This window comes from Eschscholzia californica, unplaced genomic scaffold (genome assembly GCF_041429995.1).
Source record: "Eschscholzia californica isolate CP2 unplaced genomic scaffold, dmEscCali1.0.p SCAF_4, whole genome shotgun sequence".
NCBI lineage: Eukaryota > Viridiplantae > Streptophyta > Magnoliopsida > Ranunculales > Papaveraceae > Eschscholzia > Eschscholzia californica.
In genome coordinates this window covers 57,431,218-57,455,539 of record NW_028238461.1, presented here as the reverse complement: position 1 = coordinate 57,455,539, position 24,322 = coordinate 57,431,218, and the positions used below count along the sequence as shown (strand labels likewise).

At 38.1% G+C, this 24,322-nt stretch overlaps 2 protein-coding genes and 1 non-coding gene across 3 annotated transcripts; all 3 read right to left on the bottom strand.

Annotated features, from left to right (window-relative positions):
• Positions 1-7,701: 7,701 nt before the first annotated feature.
• Positions 7,702-11,127, bottom strand: LOC147546783 (protein LURP-one-related 10-like). The gene is made up of 3 exons (XM_086638095.1): positions 10,189-11,127; positions 9,331-9,710; positions 7,702-7,886 (listed from the first exon to the last, which is right to left on the bottom strand). Exons 1-2 carry the CDS (start codon positions 10,432-10,434, stop codon positions 9,336-9,338), a joined length of 621 nt encoding a protein of 206 aa, XP_086494221.1. The 5' UTR covers positions 10,435-11,127; the 3' UTR covers positions 7,702-7,886; positions 9,331-9,335.
• Positions 8,449-8,553, bottom strand: LOC147546784 (small nucleolar RNA snoR69Y). Its single transcript, XR_015224461.1, has one exon. It is a non-coding gene; the product is annotated as a small nucleolar RNA snoR69Y (small nucleolar RNA).
• A 1,247-nt stretch (positions 11,128-12,374) lies between the features above and the next one.
• Positions 12,375-13,479, bottom strand: LOC147546782 (protein LURP1-like). The gene is made up of 2 exons (XM_086635068.1): positions 13,132-13,479; positions 12,375-13,001 (listed from the first exon to the last, which is right to left on the bottom strand). The coding sequence occupies exons 1-2, from the start codon at positions 13,336-13,338 to the stop codon at positions 12,552-12,554; spliced, it is 657 nt and encodes a 218-aa protein (XP_086491194.1). The 5' UTR covers positions 13,339-13,479; the 3' UTR covers positions 12,375-12,551.
• Between the last annotated feature and the right edge of the window lie 10,843 nt (positions 13,480-24,322).

Sequence of the window (24,322 nt, the reverse complement as noted above, 5' to 3'; positions counted from 1 at the left end):
TTTGATGTTATTTAAAGGGTGCAACGATATGCCAACATGGCAGCATATATATTTATATATTTTCCTTGATAGACAGGCTATCCATCTATGTGACTTTGTTCTTTACTAATCAAACAACTCTCTATCTGAATCCAGAAGACCCGTTTATTCTACATTTTTTTATGTTGGTGACTTATAGGATGAGGAGATATTTGTCATGCAATTTTTGTCATACATTAGTTTCTTAGTTTTTTCCTTCATAATCAATTTGAGTGAAGTAGAACCGTCATCCCCATCCAGGGATGAAGCATGTGGTGAATCTAAGTTGATAGTACCTGTTGAGATAAGTGTAGCACAAGTTAGTATGTAGGATCCCTCTTCCGTCATCGAGGTGATTGGTGGGGAAACTGATGAGTCATGAAAATGCCTCATTTGAATCTCTTAATTTGGGTTAGTTAGTCCAGTTCGAGCGGTTACTCTTATGATTTGTTTGATTTTCTTTCTCAGGTCTCATTTACGGAGTTCGATGCGAAAACATCGTGATAAAGACCTACTTGAGGGGCGTTTTGGTCATTTTAATGACAAGAGTATTCTGGTCAATATTAGTGCTCATGTGAAACTAGAATTCAAGACGAACTCGGGGGCGAAAACGAAAGTGAAATTGGAGTCCGGATGAGCAAATTAGAACCGGTCAAAGTTTAAGTCGAAATCAAGTCAATATAGATCTTCTGCGACACGTGGCGCACAAGAGGGAAGCGAATCTAAAGGCTCAGATGCGTTTTGGGCTATATTCGGTCTAAATCAGTGGCACTTTAAAATGTGTAGGGGCCCAAGACTCAGTGTAGCGCGCTGCAAGATAGTATAGTAGTCCAAACTGATCCAACGGTCTTGCTACTCTCCGTACACGTGTTTGAATCAAAAGAGGTGGGCCGCATAGGTTTATTTCTCCCGCGAAGCACTGAATCAAATGGAGATTTCAACGTGAACGAGTCGGCCTTATTCTTCTCTGGTTTTCAAATTACGATTAGAGAGAATCTCATACCAGACCCGAGAGGAGGGATTGAAGGAGATTTTGGTTAGGATCCTAGAGAGAGAGAGAGAGGAAGATAACAACCGAGAGGGTTGTTGGGATTCGATGGTAGGTTTTCGGCTGGTTCTATAAAGGAGAGATCACGGTTTTGGAGAGAGATTACAGGGAAAGAAAGAACAGAGAGAGAGAGAGAGAAAACCGAGAGCTTAATCAGTTTTAGTTTCTTTTTAATTTTTGATTCTTCTTTGTTAATCTTAGCTTCTTAGTGAGAAAGGGAGAGAGATTACAGAGAAAGAGAGAAAGTTAGAGAGAGAGACAGAGAGATATTGTAGAGAGAGAGAGAGAAACTCGGTTTTAATATTATCACTTTCTTGCTTTTTATTTTTCTTGTTGTTTTCAACTTCTTAGTGAGAGAGAGGGAGATTACAGAGAAATAGAGAGAGAGAGATTAAGAATAGAGAGAGAAAACAGAAAATTTAGAGAGAGAAAGAAGGTTGAAGAAGATGAGAAAATAAATTTCCCAGAGGGAAACCATTTTCGGGAAGACGAGAAAATCGTTTTCCCAGAGGGTGCGTTTGGCAGATTCTTGGAAAAACAGAAGGAAATCACTTACTTAGGCTCTGTTTGGTGGGAAAATCGCAGAAAAGTTAAGTTTCTTTCTTCTTTTTCTTATATTACTTCAAATATTTATCGTTTCTAGCATGAGTAGCTAAGTCTTTTATATCTAGGGTTTTAGATGAAGTCATAATAATTATTTTAACGATAAATTTATTAAAGTTTTTACCATTTTAACGATAAAATCTTCCGGGTTTTTAGACCGTTCATGGACTAAAACCTGAGTTATATAAAGAACTCTCTAATTAGATCAAAATTAAATTGTCGTTAGAATTATTAGGAAGACGGATTCGAAAACCCTAGGTTCCCTTTTTTTGAATACCGACTTATTTCTTTATTTATTTTTGAGTTTTATATTTTATTTTTATTTTACCTCAACCAAACCATTTTTAAATCTCAATAGTTTTATGGTTAGATTTTAGTTTAACTTAGTCTCTGAGGAACGAACCGGTCTTACCGGAACTATTACTTGACGCCCGTATACTTGCGGGTGGAGACCTTTTAGGGTAACCTTTTAGGACCATCAGAAACCATGTCGGAGATTCAGTTGACGCCTGGCAATTTGAGGTCCTCAGAAGCTACATTTTTGGTGGTGAATCGAGATGAAGAGCAAGAGTCGATGTCTGCTCAAGAAGTCGTTTTTGATATATCTGTTGGGAAAAACGGGCACTTAGGCGCAGCGGAAACAAGAGTTTTTCCCCTTTGTGTTAGTTACGAGGATAATATAGAAGAATAGTGGGAGCAATAAGCAAAGAACTTAAAGTAAATAAGACAACGATTTTTAACGTGGAAAACCTCCTCAATGTGAGAAGTAAAAACCACGGGACTCGTAGTCCAACCAAATCAACTATAATAAGCAAAGTAGTTACAGACTACGTCCACCCGAGACTCAAACCCTTCCCAAAAGAATCAATCTCAAACACGAAGAAACACGGAGAAACCCTCACAAGAAAGAACAAAACAGTCCAGAAATCTGCAGCCCAAAACGACCCTAAATTCACTAGGATTCCGGCGACCAATCAACGATCCCTCCGTACAAATACTAGATGAATATGTCAAGAACAGTTCTGCCAAATTTCAGCTCAATCGGAGAAGAACTCACCGTCGGATTTTCCGAACAACGAAGACTGCGCGTGCTGAAAAAGTTCTGCCCCGCTCTTCTCGGCAACCTCCTTCTCTCCCTTCTTCTCTTGTGCGTTTCTAATTGTGTTGCATTCTTTGGTGCTCCTCACACACACTTCTAAATTAGGTTAAGGTAGTATTTATAGACTCCCCCTTAATCCTAATTCCACCGTCATAAGTAACCGACCCAAAGAAACTCGACTTGGGTCCAGGTTTGGTTTCCTAATCCAAACCCAACTAGGTTTCTCCACTAGGAGGAAAACCCAACAAACTCCCCCTCCGAATAGGTGGGAGAAACAGGCAGCCCTGTTGTCCCCTTGACAGCCCTGGAAACAGCCAGCTCCGCTTTTCCTCGACAGTCCTGGACAACCAGCCCCGCTATCCCTAACAATTTTTTCATCGTATACATCTTATTGTTTCTTGTCTTCCAAGCAAATAACTGCTCCAACTTCAACCACAACGAACGAGCATCAGTCTCATTGTCAATATGATGCAGCACATTGTCATCTATCCATTGCCTCATCAAACCACACGCTTGGCGATGTAGCAATGCCCACAGATCTTCAGTCGCCCGCTGATCTTCAGTCTTCTCATCAGGTTTATTCTCATGAAACACCGGAGCGTGAAATTCCTTCACAAAGAGCAAGTCTTCCATCTTACCCTTTCATAGATGATAATTAGCACCATTCAAACTTATCATTCTACCCAAATTTTCCATCACTAACACAAACAAACCAATAACCAAAGTTATCACAATCCAAAGAACTCTCTAACCTGGAGCTCTGATACCACTTGTTGGGAAAAACAGACACTTAGGCGCAGCGGAAACAAGAGTTTTTCCCCTTTGTGTTAGTTACGAGGATAATATAGAAGAATAGTGGGAGCAATAAGCAAAGAACTTAAAGTAAATAAGACAACGATTTTTAACGTGGAAAACCTCCTCAATGTGAGAAGTAAAAACCACGGGACTCGTAGTCCAACCAAATTAACTATAATAAGCAAAGTAGTTACAGACTACGTCCACCCGAGACTCAAACCCTTCCCAAAAGAATCAATCTCAAACACGAAGAAACACGGAGAAACCCTCACAAGAAAGAACAAAACAGTCCAGAAATCTGCAGCCCAAAACGACCCTAAATTCACTAGGATTCCGGCGACCAATCAACGATTCCTCCGTACAAATACTATATGAATATGTCAATAACAGGTCTGCCAAATTTCAGCTCAATCGGAGAAGAACTCACCGTCGGATTTTTCGAACAACGAAGACTGCGCGTGCTGAAAAAGTTCTGCCCCGCTCTTCTCGGCAACCTCCTTCTCTCCCTTCTTCTCTTGTGCGTTTCTAATTGTGTTGCATTCTTTGGTGCTCCTCACACACACATCTAAATTAGGTTAAGGTAGTATTTATAGACTCCCCCTTAATCCTAAGTCCACCGTCATAAGTAACCGACCCAAAGAAACTCGACTTGGGTCCAGGTTTGGTTTCCTAATCCAAACCCAACTAGGTTTCCCCACTAGGAGGAAAACCCAACAATATCTTCGCCCAAGAAAAGAAAGGTCAGGTGTGGCTGCTTTTGCTTTCTTCAGTTCATTTTTATCTCTTAGTAATGGAGTAAGATAGAAAGAGTAATGTGTGGATTTGATGTATAATTAAATTCTCATTTGTTGTTGGGTAGGGGCAATGCAGGAAGGTGATGGTTCAGGTTCAACTCAATATGATAGAAGGGGTGAAAATACTAACAAGTCTATACAGGCCAGTGAGAGCTTAGAATTTGTATCAATCAGATTGGAGAACGTAGGATATGGTGAAAGCTTTCCTGAGGAATCTCATGACAACAAAGTTTCAGAAGAGTCAACTCACAATCAGGCTGAAGAAACTCATGAAAGGGAAATAGATGAGGGGTCACTGGAGGTGAGAAGAAGCTATTCAACTAATTCACTAAAATTTATTATTATTATTTTGAAATAGACTAAAATTATTATTTGGGGGTTCTTAGTAGGGAATTCATTTTCTGCAGGCTTTATATTTATGATGATCTTAATTGAAGAAAAATTCAAAGCTAAATATTATAGTATTACACAGACTTTTTTTTTTCTATAATTAGATGAAACCTAAAACCGACTTAGTCACAATAATAATATTCGTGTCGGAGGCACGAGCTATACCTTAGTATATTCATCAATTGAAGACATCAAGACCGCAACAATATATAACACTTTTATTGCATTTTATTGGTTGATTTGCCATAGGTGGCACAAAGTATCCCGTAGCCTATCCTTTTCTTCAAGGTCTAAAATTAACATCATTATCCACGAGGCCTATTGAAACTAAAATATGAAAACTTAATACTAATCAAAAGAAAAGAGATGACAGTGAAGGACTCAATGAATGGGGTTTGTGTTTTCTTGTCATTATCAGAATTCACGTCACAATTCACGTCACAAAGACTATAAGAAAGATCCTTAAAAAAAAAAAAAAAAAAAAGACTATAAGAAAGATTGAGACCACAAAACTTAAAAATCCTTCCTTGGGATTGAATGTTTGTTTCGCACTAGGGAAATGCTAAGTGTACATAGAATTTTTGATAAGATTCTTGACAAAATACTAAGTGAACGGTCCCGATCAAAGTCAAACTTTGAAAAACCTTGATCAACTTTTGTCTATTAGTGAAAAAGAGTTATTAAGTCAAGAATTTTGTCACGGACTTTGTACATGTAGCACTCCCGTTCACACTATTAGCATGTTTTTTGGCGGATATAATAAGGCGTCGTCGGGCCCAAAACAATAAAACTGGCCCTTCGGACCCCAATTGTAATGAAGGGCTTTTACTAGTTTAGATTTTGTATGTCAATGTGTCAAAATAATAATCATATTCTATATGGACTTATAACATGATTGAAATCGCAGCCCAATGATTCAGGGTTTAAATCATGTATTAGAGATCAAGGGGTCAAATTTCACTAAATATCATTATGAATTTTTTTTAACCTGTGTTATATATAACCCAAACTTTTAACTTCGTTTAGGACCTCTCAAATGTTTAGACCGGCCTAAATGTAATAAAGAAGAACAAATTTTGAAGAAACAATTTCGCATATAAAAGATTTATAATTCATTATCAGCGATATATTTCCAACCATGGCCATGCACGACACATCGTGACGTATATGGACTCATACCATGATCGAAATTGCAGCCGGATGATCCAGTGTGTAAATCATGTATTAGAGATCAAGGGTTCAAATTTCACTAAACACCATTATGAATTCTTTTTTTTTAACCTGTGTTATATATGCCCCCAACTTTTAATTCCGTTTAGGACCTCTCAAATGTTTAGACCGGCCTAAATGTAATAAAGAAGAACAAGTTTTGAAGAATCAATTTTGCATACAAAAGATTTATAGTTCATTATTAGCTATATATTTCCAACCATGGTCATGCACGACACATCATGACACGACTAAAGTTTTATTTGCTTCTCTCTTTATTTGTTGATGGTCTATGCTTATGTTATACAAGAATGTCATATTGTTAATTTCGTGGAAAATGTATGTGTTTTATGAAGAAAATTGTTAGTTTTACATGGTATATTTCTATAACAAAGAAGATGTGACTGAAAAATGTAAAATCTATGGCCAAGAAAAGAACTCTACTTGGTTCTTTTTTTTTTTCAAAACCTACAAGAGAAATAAACATAAGATACATAATGATATTGTCCAAAGGATGAGTCCTTCTCAGTACTCTTAGACTCAGGTGCTGTTTGTTTTTTTGTTTTTTCAGATCTGAAATCTGAATTGAAACCCAATTCAGATTTCAGATGTTTGGTTTTTCAATATAAGAAAATCTGAAAATATCACTGAATTGGGCAATGGTCTGAATGGGCTGAAAAAGTACCCACGTATTTCAGACTTCAAACAAGTCTGAAATATGAACCCAACTTCTGAAATATGTCAAAAGACGCTTCTATCCCTATGATTTAACAAAATCTGGTCTCATGTCCAAATCTCACCACCGGCAATACCGCCAGCAAGACCACCACCACCACCGGAAAACTACCACCACCGTCGGCAAAATCACCACCATAAGCTACCAATAGCACCACCGCAGAGGCACAGCCCACCGCCACCACAGGAGACACAAACCACTCCACCACCACAAAAGAGAGACAGACCAAACCACCACCACCGCCACCACCACCACCATCACAACACCGACACCACCACAACCCAGAACGCCACCACATACTACGACCAGAAACCCTAAATGATTTCTTTTTTTTTTGTTGAACCCTAACTGATTTCTTCCTCTCCAACTTCATTAATGGCCATTCAACAAAAACAAAACTATATTAATGGCTTCTTCCAATACCCCCACTGATTTCTTGGTATGTTCTTTATGCGATGCTCCGGCGAGAGGGTTAGAGAGAAATCCGTGAGAGGGTTAGAGAGAAATCCGTGAGAGGGTTAGAGAGACAGAGATCCGGCGAGAGCCAGTGGAAACTTTCGATTGGTTAGAGAAAGAGAGAAAGGGTCGACGAGACCTACCCACCGGTCAGAGAGAGAAAGAGAGATCCGGCAAATGTTTTCCACAATGCTTTTCGAACAGATATAGTTCCGCCTAGAGAGTTCCGGCGGAGAGAGGCAGAGAGAAACTGATATTTTGACTAAAGATGAAAACCCTAACATAGAGGCAGAGTGTTTGTTTCAGGTCGGCTAGAGAGTTTTCTAACATTTTATTAGGGCAAACAATCACTAGGGTCTGTTTGGTGTAACATATAGATGAAGGGTACATTTGTCAATTCTTTATTCAGATCCAATGATTCAGATTTTAGAAAACAAACATCTGATCAACAAATAATTCAGCTAATTTCAGATTCAGTCAATTCAGTTCAGCCAATTCAGATTCAGCCAATTCAGATTCAGACACATTTAAAAAAACAAACACAACCTCAGAGTATTCTTAAACATAAAATAAACATATCAAGTTGATAACACAACAAAGTTACAATTTTTGCTTGTTAATTCAATTCAATACAATATTACACACTACTAGACTAGTTCAATATAATTACATAAACACAAATAGGATAAAACACGCACCATGAATCAATCTGTGATGAAATCGACCAAAATATAAACACTAAGGTGCTGTTTGTTTTTTTAAATTTTCAGATCTGAAATCTGAATTGAGATCAATTCAGATTTCAGGATGTTTGTTTTTTTTATTTTGCCAAATCTGAAATGTTGTCTGAATTTATTCTATGTCTGAATGGGCTGAAAACTAGCCCAAAATTTTCAGATTTCAAAACGAGTCTGAAACAAGGACCAATATCTGAAATGTGTGAAAATGACTTTAATGCCCCCCATGAATTAGAACTATTTTCTCAAAGTATTTTAGCACCACCACCAAAGGAACACGGCCGCCACCACCTATAACCCACCACTGCCACCACCTATAACCCACCACCGCCACCACCTATAGCCCACCACCGCCACCACCTATAGCCCACCACCGCCACCACCTATAGCCCACCACCGCCACCACCTATAGCCCACCACCCCCACCACATATTGCCCACCACCACCACCAACAACCAATCTCAGAATTAGCATGGATGTTTATTCATCATTGGGAACTACTATAATATCCAAATTACCCACATTCAATCAGAGATTAAAATCAACAGAAAGAATCAAAGGGATGAAAAGCTCAGATAATGGTTAATGGTTCTTTTCCCTGACCTTCCAACAAATGAAAGGTCTCATAATGAGCTGGGATTATAAAAACACTATCATCATCGCCCCCAACCTAAAAAAAAACCCTAATTTCATCAAAACCCCCAAAACCAAAAACAAGTACAAGAAATAATAATCGATAACAACCCTAAAATATTTGAAAAACCAGCAGTTTTAATCGAAAAATGAAGTCTTGAAGATCGGAAAGAAAGAAGAGGAATTTCTACAGCAAATGTGAGAAAGAAAGAAAGAGAGAGACGAAACCCTTTGCCAACCTACTGCTAGAGATCTACTGTTAGAGAGGGTGAGACGCAATTCTTCACCGATCGACTGTTAGAGAAAGAGTGAGACGAACCCCTTTGTCGATCTACTGTTAGAGATCTACTGATAGAGAGAGGGCGAGACGAAATCCTTAGGCGTTCTACTGCTAGAAGTTTACTGTAAGAAAGGGAGCGACTGAGAGAGAGAACCACACACTGTAAGGAGATGGATGAAGAGGTAGAACTTAGGGTTTTCTTTTTCTCAGGGAGATGGAGAAAGAGGGAGGAACTTACTAGGGTTTTGTATTTCCCAGAGTGATGGAGAAAGAGGGAGAGAGTAACTTATTAGGGTTAGGGTTTTTTTTTTATCTATACAAGAGAGTAAAATAAAGATTAGGGTGTGTTTGTCAAAGAGACCAAAAAGGGGTATAAATGTCAAAAAATTAATTCAGACCTAATAATTCAGACTTAAAAAACAAACATCAAACTTGTAAAATAATTATGTTAATTCAGATTCAGCAAATTCAGTTCAGACAATTCAGATTCAGAAAATTCAGATTCAGACATATAAAAAAAAACAAACACCACCTAAATCAATCATCCCCACTTCTATCTTCATTAATTTCATAAAGAATAACAATTAGAGCAACAATGAAAGCATAATCAATGTGTGGGTAAACAGTAACCATGAAAGTATCTTTCCCCATCACAATACTCTCAACACTGTGTTTCTTGTGCATTTGGGCAACAATATTATTAGATTCCCCAGCGTAAATAGCACAAGATCTCTCGAACCAGCTTCCTTTAATGGTGAAATCAGGGACATTCTCATTTGTATTAGATGCCAAGAACACATTAAGATGAGTCTTGAATTGAATCAAGCTAGATTTCTTCACACTAAACAATACATCTTTAGAGTCTGTGCTTTCTCCCCTGTATACTTGCCATCTTCTATGTACTGTCAATATCTGTAATAATTTTGGTAAAATTTTTTAGGGTTTTGCTTTTGATAATATGTACTAACCGATTTTGTACTCAAAACTATCGAAAAGATGAAACCAATGTGTAACATAAGACATCCTTATAGTCAAACAGACGAGAAATTAACATTCGAAGATAATTTTAATAAGTTTGCATTGGTAAGTTGCTATGCTCAAGGTGACTGTCGACAAGAGGAAACCACTTTGTCACATAGGACACCACCGGTAGTACAATCTTAGTGACAGATAGTATAGAGAAATTAACATTCAAAAAAGATAATTTTGATAAGTTTCTGTCGGCAAGTTGCTATATTCAAAATGTCCGAAAGATGAAATGGGTGTGTCACACAAGACATCTGTACCGGACAGATAACGTTAAAATAAAACAGATACGTCCCCAGGTTACAAAGACTTTCTAACAGATACTTATATGATAAAAAAGAAAAGAAGAAAAAGAATTTGTTACCTTTTGTTGGAGAGAAACGAGAGGGTTATCGGAAGCATCAAGAAGGATACGACGATCACGGATGCTAAGAAGAGAGCCTTTGACTTTGAAGATTAGGTTACCATTAACATCAAGAACACCAAAGGTACCTTCTCTTAAGGTAAGTACTTTCTTCATGATCGTTAGATCTACTGGATAAGGAGCACAGAAATGAGGAGCTATTACTACTACCGGATTTGCTAACGGTGGATTGCCGGGGTAAGCCATCGCCGGTGCTGGTGGTGGTGGAATACGAGAGGATGATCAATATTGGTCTACGACAGAGGAATGGAAAGAAAGAGGGGAGAGAATGCTTCCTTTCCTTCTTATATATTCCATCTCATTCCAATTTTGCCCTCCTGTTTGTTCATTATTCTAAGATAGCCTTCAAAATCATATTTCCGTCATTTGACTTTTAGCACGTGAGGCTATGCCCGACCAATATCCGGCTGAACTTCGGTCAGGGCACTTGGCCGGTTCAGATCTAGTGAGAGAAAGTGTTTGACTACAACCACATAACAATAACATTTAGGGGAATTTAGCGATACTCCTCACCTCTAATGTCCAATTAGCTATACCCCTTTTTTGATTGGATATTAGTGAAACCCCCTTATTCACACTTCAAAATACGAAAATAGTCCTACACTTAATACATTTTCTTTTTTCCTTCTCATATGACTACGACACAACTCTCTAACTTCAGACTTTCTATGAATTTTTCAATTTAATTTGTAAGTTCACTGTCGACATAACATTCTAACTTCATTCTTTCCATGAATTTTTCTATCTAGTTTGCAAGTTCAATTAATAATTTCGATTCTGACATTTTAATTTTTCGCTCAATTCATAAATTTACATTTGTATTTTTTGAATATTTACGAGTTATAATTAATAGAAATACAACATATATCAAGAAGTCTCTTTCAAATTGATTACACTTGCAAACTAATTTTAACGTAAAACAAAGAACAAATTAATGAGAAGCAATTTTTTTGTAGAATTTACGATTTTTATTTTGAAATATTGTGATTTATTATTTTTAAATTTTCGGTAAATGTTATGGTAAAGTAGAAAAAGATGGATAAGAGAGAAAAACTAATTATGAAAAATGAAGTTACGTCGGCAAAACATTAAAGAGGTATAAGAGATTGAAGAAGAAAAAAATAGATAAAAATAAGTGTAAGGGTGTTTTCGTATAAGGAAGTTTCACTAATATTCAATTAAAAAAGGGGTATCGTTAATTAGACATCAGTGATGAGGGGGTATCGCTAAATTTCCCAACATCTAACGAGAATGAGTCGGAAAAGAGTGATGAGGGGGTATCGCTATATATCTCTCTCTCTCTCTCTCTCTCTCTTTCGCTCTCTCTCTATCTTTCTCTCATATTGCTCTCTCTTTCTCTCACTGTCTCGCACCATCTATCTCTTGTTCTCTTACTCTTGCCCTCTTCTTCTCTTAGTCTCTCTCTCGATTCCTCATTGTCTATCTCTTATTATCTCTCTCTATTGCTTTGGCTATTTGTGTCTCTCGATCTCTCATTGTTTCTCTCTCAATCTCTAATTGTTTCTCTCTCAATCTCTCATTGTTTCTCATTCGATATCTCATTGTTTATCTCTCGCTCTCTCTCTCTCTCTCTTTCTCTCTCTCTCACATAGACACCGCTTCGACAAAGAGTAGTGTTCCCTTCGTCTAAACCTGACATCGAGGAGGATTTCTTGTGAAACCCTCCACGAAACATTTTGTGGCCAAGAAACATTTGTGTCCATGACCATTTCGTGGCCACAAAACATTTCATGTCCATTACCATTTCGTCGCCACAAAACATTTCATGGCCACGAACTCTGTGATTTCCTTAGAGAGATGTATACAGACCGAAAGAAAGAGAAGGAGAGAGACTGCGATAAAAATAGATAAAGACTGCGAGAGAGAGAGAGAGAGATATGTCTACAACGAGAGAAACAATGAGAGTGATCTCCAATGAAAGAGAGAGAGCGAGAGAGGAGAAGAGAGGAAAGAGAAGATGTGGCAATGGTGGTCGGCACGGTGGTGGTGGGAATTTGTTGTGATGAAGGTGATAAAGAGGATGAAGATTAGGGGGCAATGTTTGATCAAGTGAGTTTTTTGACTAAAATAAAATATTTTCCGAGAATACACAAAAAAAACATGGATTCCCCGGAAATGATTCTTTATTCCCCAAAGCTGCGGCCAATTAAAATCCATAACATTGGGTTTTCAATTTCCCCCTACATGTCTAGAAAAAGAAAATCATTTTATTTGTTTTTGCAATCTTGAGTCATCAAATAAGATAGTGAGTCTTAAAAAACGATATGTGTTTCAAACAAGAGTCAAATCCCAAATATTCCTTTGACAAATTCAGCACCAATTGCTTGGACAACCCCAGTACTAAATCCTCGGACAAACCCACTACCAATTGCATCTAACTGTGCGGGTGCTGAACCATCAACACCTTCAAAAATTTCATAGAGAATGACAATAAGAGTTAGGATGAAAGCGTAGTCGATGTTTGGGTCCACAGTTACTACGGAGGTGTTGGGAAGAAGTTGGGCAATAATGATACTATCATACTTCCCTATATATATGGCAAAAGATCCTGCAGACCAGCTTCCCTCAATCCTGAAATCAGGCACACCTTCAATTGGATTGGATGCTAAGAAGACATGCAATTTAGGTTTAATGGATTGTTGGTCATTAGGTTTAGTGACTGAAAATAAAAGATCTTGTTTGTCTCTGCTATTTCCCCTGAATACTTGCCATCTTTGGTGCGTAGTCATTATCTGTAAACATTATAAGCAATAAATTAGGAGAGATGCTAGAATCACAAAAGATTATGACAAAAAAAGGTAGCGTAGAAAGTTTTAAGACCACTTAAGATGACCTTTAAGGTTCTTTAAAGATATAGTGTACCTTTTGTTTAAGATTTATGATACAATTGCCGGCAGAATCAAGAAGGACACGGCGTTCATGAAAGTTAGACTCCTCGTCTTTAATCTGGAAGAGGATGGAGCCATCAGTACGAAGAATGTAAAAGCAACTTTCTTTCTTCCTGAGCTCCAGACCAACTTGGTGCGGTACAGAGAAATGAGATCCTATAACAACTACCGGGTTAGCCATAGGTGGTGCTGGTAGTGGTGGAATAGGGCACAGTCAGATGAACTAGTACTAGTTCTTATCTGGTTGTGTCCGGCCAGTTTCCCAGTCTATAATATGTAGACTGAGGATATGATATTGGTGGAGAAAAGTCAACAGATACTGATAGAGGATGCTTGGTTGTGAATTGTAATACTACATAAATTGACTCAACACATCTCTTTATAGGCTAGCTCAAAACAATTTAAACCAATAGGATTTCTTTTTGCCAAGTCTTCGTGAGTCTTCGTACATATCAACCGTCCAAATTAGAACGAACAAGGATAACTCCTACAAACAAGACTTATTTTCTAAGTCTTCTTCTCTACCCATACAGACCCGTATGTCACATTGTTTGACCCCAATAATCATGTGGTCACTGTGGAGCAGACTCATAGTTATCATGTAGACTTTTCATGAGTTGTAAACAAAATTGCACTTATATCTAAACTAGGTATAACTCGTGCCTTCGGCACGGCGAAACTCGTAAAACACATAGAATTATCAAACAAATCCTTGAATGAAATCATTAATCATACAGTGTATCCATAAAAAAACACATGTTGAATACCTTTAGTAAACAAATTAAATTCAAATTTCTCAACTCGCATAAGCAAATAGGCGACTATTGAAACTTAAAAGTAAAATTTCCCATTGAAGTTATTGGGACTAAAATTTACAAAACAAATCGAAGAACATACATGTATCTAGGGAGATGAGGATGCAATAAGAGAAGGGGAGATAGACTGAGAGTAATAACCAAAACCTAAGGAATTTAAAAATGGATATGAATGAGGGGATTAGTAACTGGGAAACTTATTAAAGCATACATAGACAACAATGCTTGTAAAAGTGAAAACCGAGAACAAAGTTTAAGCAGAAAAAGGAACTTTTATTTTATAATGTACTTTGTGAGTGGACTACAGTAGAAGAATATTTTCAAGATATCCAGGCTAGGAGAATTTAGTGTGATATTTTTTGTGCAATGCCAACCATCACAATGAACTTAGGTTTCCACCTCTCATCAAGGAACTTAATATTAAGGTCAATAAATATCCATCTCTAATTAATAAAGCAACAATATATTTCTGCAATCCATAAAAAATCTCAGAGGTTGGGACTTACGAAACTCCATATTAAAGTGTCACCAAAAGGACTCAAGTGATTATCCATACAATACATGAACTCTAAAGTTTCTCTCAACAAACATACCAACCATCAAGCATCATATAAATAAAGATGGGTTTCAATCTCGATGAACTTATTAACGACACAAGAAGCTTATGGAAACTATATTTGCTAATTACATATTCTCCTCACAAAAATACTAAATCATGAGGCAAGAAAAAAGAAGAATGGTTATTTACCGTCTGAATGCAACCTCCACTGCTAAAGGAATAAAGTTCAAAAAGGATGGGTGAACACTTCCTCTTGTTTGATGATGTCACCAAGAAAATAGCTCCTATACACTATTTTCAAGATTGTAAAATGTTGTTCTCTGGTTATTAATCGATAAGTCGATTTCTCTCTGTCTTGGCTTGATTTAGACAGAGTTTCCTTTCTCTAACTTATAGAGAGATAAACTAATAAAGAATAATTAATATTCCTTCTTTCGGGCTAACCGTGATAGGTGTTAATTTAGTCGAGGCAAGAATAAATTCTCTTTCCTTAAGACATTTTACACCCCCGTAACAGTACCAAACGTTAGGGTGAATGCCTTCGGGATACAACGACTAACCTTTCAGAATTTTAAGATGGTACTTCTATATTCTGAAAGCGGACGAACCTGTGTCAGTATTATGAGCTCTTGGACTAATGCGAATGATCTTCTAGACGCTTCTGAAATTCAAGTTCACTCGAGACTTCTTTCTTCCTTTTCTAGATATTCTAGTCTATCCAGAACCTCTAGAAAAAACTTCTTTAATTAGATATTCTAGGCCAACCAGAACCTCTAATTGTTAGAAGGGAAGAGAAGAAGAGAATGAATTGAATTGATGAAAAATGAAGTGGGTTTGATGGGTTTATATAGGAATTGAATAGGTGTATAATGTCTTTTGGGTTCAAAAGACATAGCTGTTCGAAACCAGGGGCTATAACTGAATTTTATAGGGTCGGTTCATCTAGGGACGTCGGATCTGACTCAAACGCGCGGATAGAACGCCATCCGTTGGATGGGGATTGAAATCCCGCATCTTGTCCCGCCCGGGATTTAATCTGGCCGTTGGATCAGAAAAAGAACGGCTAGATTAAAACGTCTCTCGTGTCCCGCTCGGTGCCCGTCGCGGAGATGAGCGGGACCGTTAGATCTTGTGCAAATCCGCGGAAGGAACGCCCACCGTCCAGATCGGATCGCGTTCTCTTTGCGCGAATGCCCCCCAGCTTGATTTGTCCTCTTTGACAATTTAGTACCTATTTCAACCGATTTTTCGTTCAAACTTTAACCTTGAATTTCTCATTCATCCGGAATCGGATTTGAGTGATTCTTGGCTCTAAATTGTAGAGCTCGACGAGACGAACGCAATGGCGCGTTCCGTTTCTGAGTTTGACGAGTCGGCTCGAGCCAAAATAGGCTCCGATTCCAACAATCCCCCACATGAATGAAAATTTGAGGTTTTATGCTATGATATATGCAGACATACTATACTGACAGACTGACACTGACAGAGCTCATAAGCGGAACTTCGCTGCATCGGAAGAAGGTAGTCTTTCGACTTTGAACCTTTCCTAGTGAATAACTACAAGGTCTACAAGGACGGCAGTGAACTTTACGTCTTGAACTGGGTCCTGGGAATTGTAATCCAAAATAGTTATCACACAGCTAATCCCTTACTAACTTAGGTTCTCGGTTGTGTTCATTTCGGCCCTGAACATTCCCGATTTCGTGTGTGCTTTAGAGAAGTCTGCCTAAACGACCTTCTCACGGAACCGGCATCAATTCACACACATATAGGTTATCCGTACTAAGGTATCCTGCTATACCTCACGTTAGAATCAAGTTCTAAGTTTTCGGATTAATTAAAAGCTTAATGCTTAACCTCTCAACGCAGGTAACACTGTTGTCATCCTAGGAATGGGTAAGAGATAGAGATCTCTTACAGTGTTACTGTCGAGTCAGGATATAGCTTCAGTTGCCCTTTGAACCTAGATCGTGGGATCTCCAGTCATCTAGGTAGGGTTTCACCATGCCTTTACTCATTTACTTAGGCGTTAGCCCCATTCCCTTTGATGATGCAACTACTAACTCTCTAGATAACCCTTTTGTAAATGGATCCGCTAGGTTATCTTTGGATCTTATATAATTTATAGTTATGATCCCTTCAGAGAGAAGTTGCTTAACGGTATTATGTCTCCGACGAATGTGTCGAGACTTACCGTTGTACATCTTGCTTTGTGCCAGTGCAATCGCTGCTTGGTTATCGCAGTGTATGTTGATTGCAGGCACCGGCTTTGGCCATATTGGAATATCTTCAAGGAATTGTCGCAGCCATTCTGCTTCTTCCCCTGCTTTATCTAGAGCAATGAATTCTGAATCCATTGTGGATCGAGCAATGCACGTTTGCTTCGAAGATTTCCATGATATGGCAGCCCCTCCCAGTGTAAACACATAACCACTGGTTGACTTAGTGTCGTCGGTATCTGATATCCAATTTGCATCTGCATATCCCTCTAAGACTGCGGGATATGTGGTATAATGGAGTCCGTACTCCTTCGTCTTTCTTAGATACCGTAACACTCTCGTTATGGCGTTCCAATGTGTGTTATTCGGGTTACTCGTAAATCTACTTAGCTTACTAACTGAGTAGGCTATGTCTGGTCGAGTACAGTTCATTAGGTACATCAGACTTCCAATAATCCGAGAGTACTCTAATTGTCTTACTGCGCTCCCTGTATTCTTCATTAAGTGAATACTTGGATCTATCGGAGTATTCGCCACTTTGAGGTCATCTTTGCTGAATTTTTCTAAGATTTTCTCAACGTAATGCGTTTGAGATAGACTTATCCCTTCAGCCGTCTTGGAAACCTTAATTCCAAGAATGACCTCTGCTTTCCCTAAATCTTTCATATCGAAAGTTTTCGAAAGCATCTTTTTAGTTGTATTAATGACATCTAAATTATTTCCCATAATTAGCATGTCATCTACATACAAACATAGAATAACACATCCTTTAGCAGTTACCTTTGTATAGACACATTTATCACATTCGTTGATCTTAAATCCGTTTGATAATAATGTGTCATCAAACTTTAAGTGCCACTGCTTCGGAGCTTGCTTTAGCCCGTATAGTGATTTCACTAACCTACACACTTTCTTTTCTTGTCCCGGAGCTATGAACCCTTCTGGTTGGTTCATATATATCTCTTCTTCGAGTTGTCCGTTTAAGAAAGCGGTTTTCACATCCATCTGATGAATTTCCAGATTATATAAGGATGCTATAGCTACTAACACTCTTATTGAGGTGATTCGACTAACTGGAGAATAGGTGTCGAAATAATCTAACCCTTCTTTTTGTCGGAATCCCTGTGCGACAAGTCTTGCTTTATACTTGTCTATAGATCCATCTGTTTTCAATTTCCTTTTGAAAATCCATTTGCAGCCTAGAGGCTTGCAACCTGGTGGGAGGTCTACTAGCTCCCATGTATGATTTCCCATGATGGATTCTATTTCACTATTAACAGCTTCTTTCCAGAATGGAGCTTCTGGAGTAGCCATTGCTTCTGTGAAAGTCCGAGGTTCATTTTCTACCATATAGGTTAGAAAATCAGGACCAAATGTCTTAGCTTTCTTTGTCCTTTTCCCTCTTCGAGGTTCGAGTGTTGTTTCCTCGATTTCCATATCATCTTCTTTAGATGTTTCTAGACTTTCCTCTTCCTCATCTCTTACACGTTTTCTACTTTCAGATGAGACTTCTGAATTCTGTTTGAAAGGAAAGATGTGTTCAAAGAACTTAGCATCTCTCGATTCCAGAATGGTGTTTACGTGTATATCTTCGATTTCAGACTTCTGTACTAGAAATCTATAGGCGCCACTATTTATTGCGGGCCCTATGTATACACAGTCCACAGTTTTAGGTCCTATCTTGACCCGTTTAGGAGGAGGGACTAATACCTTCGCCAGACACCCCCACACTTTCGTGTACTTAAAGGATGGCATCCTTCCTTTCCATAACTCATATGGAATTTTACCGGTCTTTCTATGGGGTAACTTATTTAATAAGTGATTCGCCGATAATATCGCTTCCCCCCACAAGTTCTGAGGTAAACCAGAACTTATCAAGAAAGCGTTCATCATTTCCTTTAAGGTTCTGTTTTTCCGCTCTGCTACACCATTTTGTTGAGGTGTATAAGGAGCCGTTGTTTGATGAACTATGCCATTCTTCGCACATATCTCGGCGAAAGGAGATTCATATTCTCCACCTCGATCACTTCTCAAAGCCTTAATCTTTTTATTAAGTTGAGTTTCCACTTCGGTTTTATAAAGTTCGAACTTATCGACTGCTTCATCCTTACTTCTTAGTAAGTAGACATAGCAAAACCGAGTGGAGTCATCGATAAAAGTGATGAAGTACTTTTTACCTCCTCTGGTTTGAACCATCTTTAAGTCACAAATGTCACTATGAATTAAGTCTAGAGGTTCTGTATCTCGTTCTACAGATTCAAACGATGTCTTGGTCATCTTTGATTCTACACATGTTTGACATGTTCGTTTTGAATCAATTTCGACTTTTGGAATTAACTCTAAGTTCATTAATTTCTTTAATGACTTGTTATTCACATGTCCTAGTCTTTCATGCCAAATATTAAAGGACTCACCAATATAAACTGAATTATTAACTTTATTAATAATAGACGCCTTTGGCGTTACAGAGGTTACATTTAGTTTAAATAACCCCCCACATAAGTAGCCCTTCCCAACATACATCCCATTCTTAGACAGGACGAAGTTGTTTGACTCAAAGACTAGTTTGAACCCATTCTTACTTAGAAGAGAACCAGAAACCAGATTCTTTCGGATATCTGGAGCATGAAGTACATCGTTCAAAGTTACTTCCTTTCCTGAAGTGAACTTCAGAATGATCTTCCCTTTTCCTCTGACCTGGGTGGTTGAGTCGTTTCCCATGAACAGGGTTTCTCCTTCACTTATTTCGTTATAAGAGGAGAAGAGGCCTTTGTCACCACAAATGTGACGAGTAGCTCCGGTGTCGACCCACCACTCTCTCTGGTTGTTAACCAGGTTGACTTCAGATACCACTGCACAGAGGTTCAAGTTCTGAAGTTTCTCAGTCACTTCTTCGGCTTCAGTAACCATAGCACACAGGTTCTGAGTTTCGGTATCTTCTATCAGCGAGGCTTGGTCATTCGGCTTCTTTTGTCTGTTGCCGGTTTTGGAACGACAATCCTTTGCCATATGACCTCGTTTGCCACAGTTGTAGCATAGGCCGAACCTCGTCTTTTTCTTCGGCTTTCCTCCGTCTTTAGACAGATGCTTACGCTTCTTACTCGGACCGGTCTCTACGACGTTCACATTCGAGAGTCTTTCAGAGTTCTTCTCGGCAATGCGACTGTCCTCTTCGATTCGAAGCTTTAGGATGAGTTCTTCAAGGCTCATATCCTTATTCTTGTGGCGGAGATAATTTTTGAAGTCTTTCCACCCCGTGGGTAATTTTTCAATTAGGGCTCGGACCTGGAAAGGTTCATTCGTTATCATGTTCTCTGCCTGTAGTTCCTGTAGGAGACTCTGCAGTTCTTGGACCTGGATCATAACTGGTTTTGAATCAGTCATCTTGTAGTCCAAGAATCGTCCTACGATGAACTTCTTGACACCCGCCTTCTCAGTCTTATACTTATTGATAAGGGTGTCCCACAGTTGTTTAGACGTTTCTATAACCGAATATAGATTATAGAGTCCGTCATCTAGACTGTTCAGGATATAATTCTTGCACAAGAAGTCTTCTTGTTTCCATGCCTCTATTTCAGCGGTACGCTGTGCCTCATCCTCTATTTCTGCATGGGTGGGTCTCTCCTCGGTTAAGTATTTAACCAGACCCAATGTCGTTAGGTAGAACATCATCTTCAACTTCCATCGGTTGAAGTCAGTTCCTTTGAACTTCTCTGGTTTTTCCCCATTATTTGTGTTAGGCGGAATAACTCGCAGAGTGGTTCTTGTTCGTGCCATTTCCTTTTCTGAAACACACAGAAAGTATACCAAATTAATATCTTATAACCAGAGAAATAATAATAAAATGTCTTAAGATTGTTGTTCTCTGGTTATTAATCGATAAGTCGATTTCTCTCTGTCTTGGCTTGATTTAGACAGAGTTTCCTTTCTCTAACTTATAGAGAGATAAACTAATAAAGAATAATTAATATTCCTTCTTTCGGGCTAACCGTGATAGGTGTTAATTTAGTCGAGGCAAGAATAAATTCTCTTTCCTTAAGACATTTTACACCCCCGTAACAGTACCAAACGTTAGGGTGAATGCCTTCGGGATACAACGACTAACCTTTCAGAATTTTAAGATGGTACTTCTATATTCTGAAAGCGGACGAACCTGTGTCAGTATTATGAGCTCTTGGACTAATGCGAATGATCTTCTAGACGCTTCTGAAATTCAAGTTCACTCGAGACTTCTTTCTTCCTTTTCTAGATATTCTAGTCTATCCAGAACCTCTAGAAAAAACTTCTTTAATTAGATATTCTAGGCCAACCAGAACCTCTAATTGTTAGAAGGGAAGAGAAGAAGAGAATGAATTGAATTGATGAAAAATGAAGTGGGTTTGATGGGTTTATATAGGAATTGAATAGGTGTATAATGTCTTTTGGGTTCAAAAGACATAGCTGTTCGAAACCAGGGGCTATAACTGAATTTTATAGGGTCGGTTCATCTAGGGACGTCGGATCTGACTCAAACGCGCGGATAGAACGCCATCCGTTGGATGGGGATTGAAATCCCGCATCTTGTCCCGCCCGGGATTTAATCTGGCCGTTGGATCAGAAAAAGAACGGCTAGATTAAAACGTCTCTCGTGTCCCGCTCGGTGCCCGTCGCGGAGATGAGCGGGACCGTTAGATCTTGTGCAAATCCGCGGAAGGAACGCCCACCGTCCAGATCGGATCGCGTTCTCTTTGCGCGAATGCCCCCCAGCTTGATTTGTCCTCTTTGACAATTTAGTACCTATTTCAACCGATTTTTCGTTCAAACTTTAACCTTGAATTTCTCATTCATCCGGAATCGGATTTGAGTGATTCTTGGCTCTAAATTGTAGAGCTCGACGAGACGAACGCAATGGCGCGTTCCGTTTCTGAGTTTGACGAGTCGGCTCGAGCCAAAATAGGCTCCGATTCCAACATAAAATCTGTTATACGTGAAACTTTCAAGTAAGAAAGAAGATTACATTCATTGTGAACTTCAGTACCAAATACACACTCATCTAAAAACCATACACAAGTGAAATAATACATCCATTTTAGTATATATTACTCGGATATTTACATTAGTCAAACATAAAACAAAGATCAATTAGGCAGCTACAATAGGAACCATACCCAAATTGCAAAATGAAACCTACCAAAATCCTTTGTTCTTCGAAAGTTGTACTTACAACTCAATGGTGGATATAAGCATAATCTAGATCATTTGCCAAAGACCCAAGATAGAGAAAACGATGAATTTTCCCCCAATTACAATAGAAGTCTGTATTCAAAATGGATCCATAATTAAAGAGGTTTGGAAGGAGTAGCTCAAAGGAAATTCAAGAGAAAGAAAACACGAATATCTACAAAAGGTTCCAAATTTTATCTGATGAACGGCATTAAGAGACGAATAAAACATGAAAACCTCGAGTTCGGGTAAGGATTTGCATGGCATAACCTGAGAAATCTGCTCGTCGATGTTATCATGAGAGATCACTGAAACAGGATCCGCATTCATCTTTTTCTTCATCTTCTTCCACTTCAGCGATCCAACCGAAACCAATGAAAACAAAAATATCAAACTTTATACTTAGATTTCTTCGTCTTCCCTTTTCATCTCCCGTTCTCCGGAGTGGAGGAGAGTTAGCCAGCGAAGAATGGTGGTGGTGTAACCAAAAGAGGAGAACCCTTTATATAAACTACAAATCAAACAAAAAGAAATCATGTAAACTTAAATAAAACTTACTTGAAACCGTGAATCCACCTAGAAAAAATTACAAAATCAAACAAAAAGGAAGCAGAAATTGTGAGTCTGCTTGAAGATTTATATCAAACAGGAAAGCATAAATTGTCAATCAGGAAGCATATAAACTTAAAATAGAGCTTGCTTGAAATTTGAAGGAGTCGAAAAAAGACCTAGATAGACCTCAAATTGACCGAAGAAGGAAGCATAAATTGACTGAAGACGAAAAAAGAGAGATGTTATAGAGGTTTACTAATTACTATTGCCTTGTAACTGATCTTTCTCATTTATGATTGGAGAAACGGAAGGAGTCGAAGAAGGAAAGTGCTTCTTTGAACCCCCAAAGATTTTCGTAATTGATGGATTGCAGAAACGGAAGGAGTGGGAAGAAGGAAAGTGCTTCTCTAACTCCAACGAATAATTTGTAATTGATCATGGAGGGAAGAGCTAGTAGCGCTCATGTGCTTTAGGGAGTCAATTCCCAATTTAAAGCAACAGACAACAGTTGGTGTTTTGGGCCCAATGGCTTTAGAGTTCCTATGTTTTGGGTTAATCCAAACAATCCAATGGTTGATATCAGTGTTGATCTGGGACGGACGACTGGATTTATCTCCAATGTTTGTCCCAGTCAGCACTTTTCAACCTGTTTTATTATATCTAAATATCTAATGGAATGTTTAGTCACCAATTTATTATTGTGGGGAGTAATATGGGGCAATTAGGACAAAGGTGGCGATTCTTAACTTCTTTTTTAGCCCGGGAAGTATTGGCGACCATATGTACTCCATCAGTGGTGTTACTCGATTGCTTTTATTTATTTTTGACGCTTTTATGGCTTGGATTAAAGTTACACTTCACATTATAAAAAACACGAAGATCTAGATTTTTTTTTTAAGTTAAAAAGAAAAGTTATATTTTGTTTAATAAAAACCCAACATTTGTATACTGTTTGGTGAAAAACTCAAATATTTACTTGTTTGGTTAAGGGTTGGACATGTGAGTGCAGGCGCCGCGGTCAGCATATCAAGAATGATCGTGGTATCTGACAAAGTCTTACCAATATCTCAACAATTAAACGGGAAAAACAATACTGCAACAATAAATTATTTGTTAATTAGGTGCATAAACGAGTACACTTTAGTTGTGTTAGAAATATTTATATTTACAAATTAATTGTTTGTTAGTTTTTTTATATATTTTCAAGTATCTATAAAACACAATGCAATATTGAGGGACAAGGAGAATGAAATAAAAAACACAGCTAAATTTGGTAAGAATACTAATATTTAACGAGAATGATGATATGGTATCACCATGATATAGGTTGCCCTACCACAATATAATTAACCATATCCTCTTCGGACCAACCTCTACTAGTTATGTCCATCAAACTTAGTTGTGTTCTTCCTCCTCCTCCTTGAATCATTAATACTAGTACAATATAGTTTTACAATTATCTTGACAAGAAAAGAAAATAACATTCAATTATTTGTTAATAGTAGCATACAGTACACATTAGTGGTGTTTCATGAGAGAAGGAAAAATAAATAACAAACGCTACTAAATTTGATAAGAACAACATATAAAGAGAATGAGTTTAAAGAAGATGATCTGGTATCACCTTGATATTTGTTGCCTTTCCCTACAAAATATTACCATTTCCTATTGGACCAACATCTTCAAGTTATGTTTTTGAAACTTAGTTTTGTTCTCATCTCCACCTCCTTAAACCATAAAATAGACGAAGTATTACAGAGATTGCAACAAATAAAAAAAAATAATAACGAATTATTATTTGTTAAATGCATAAATCGA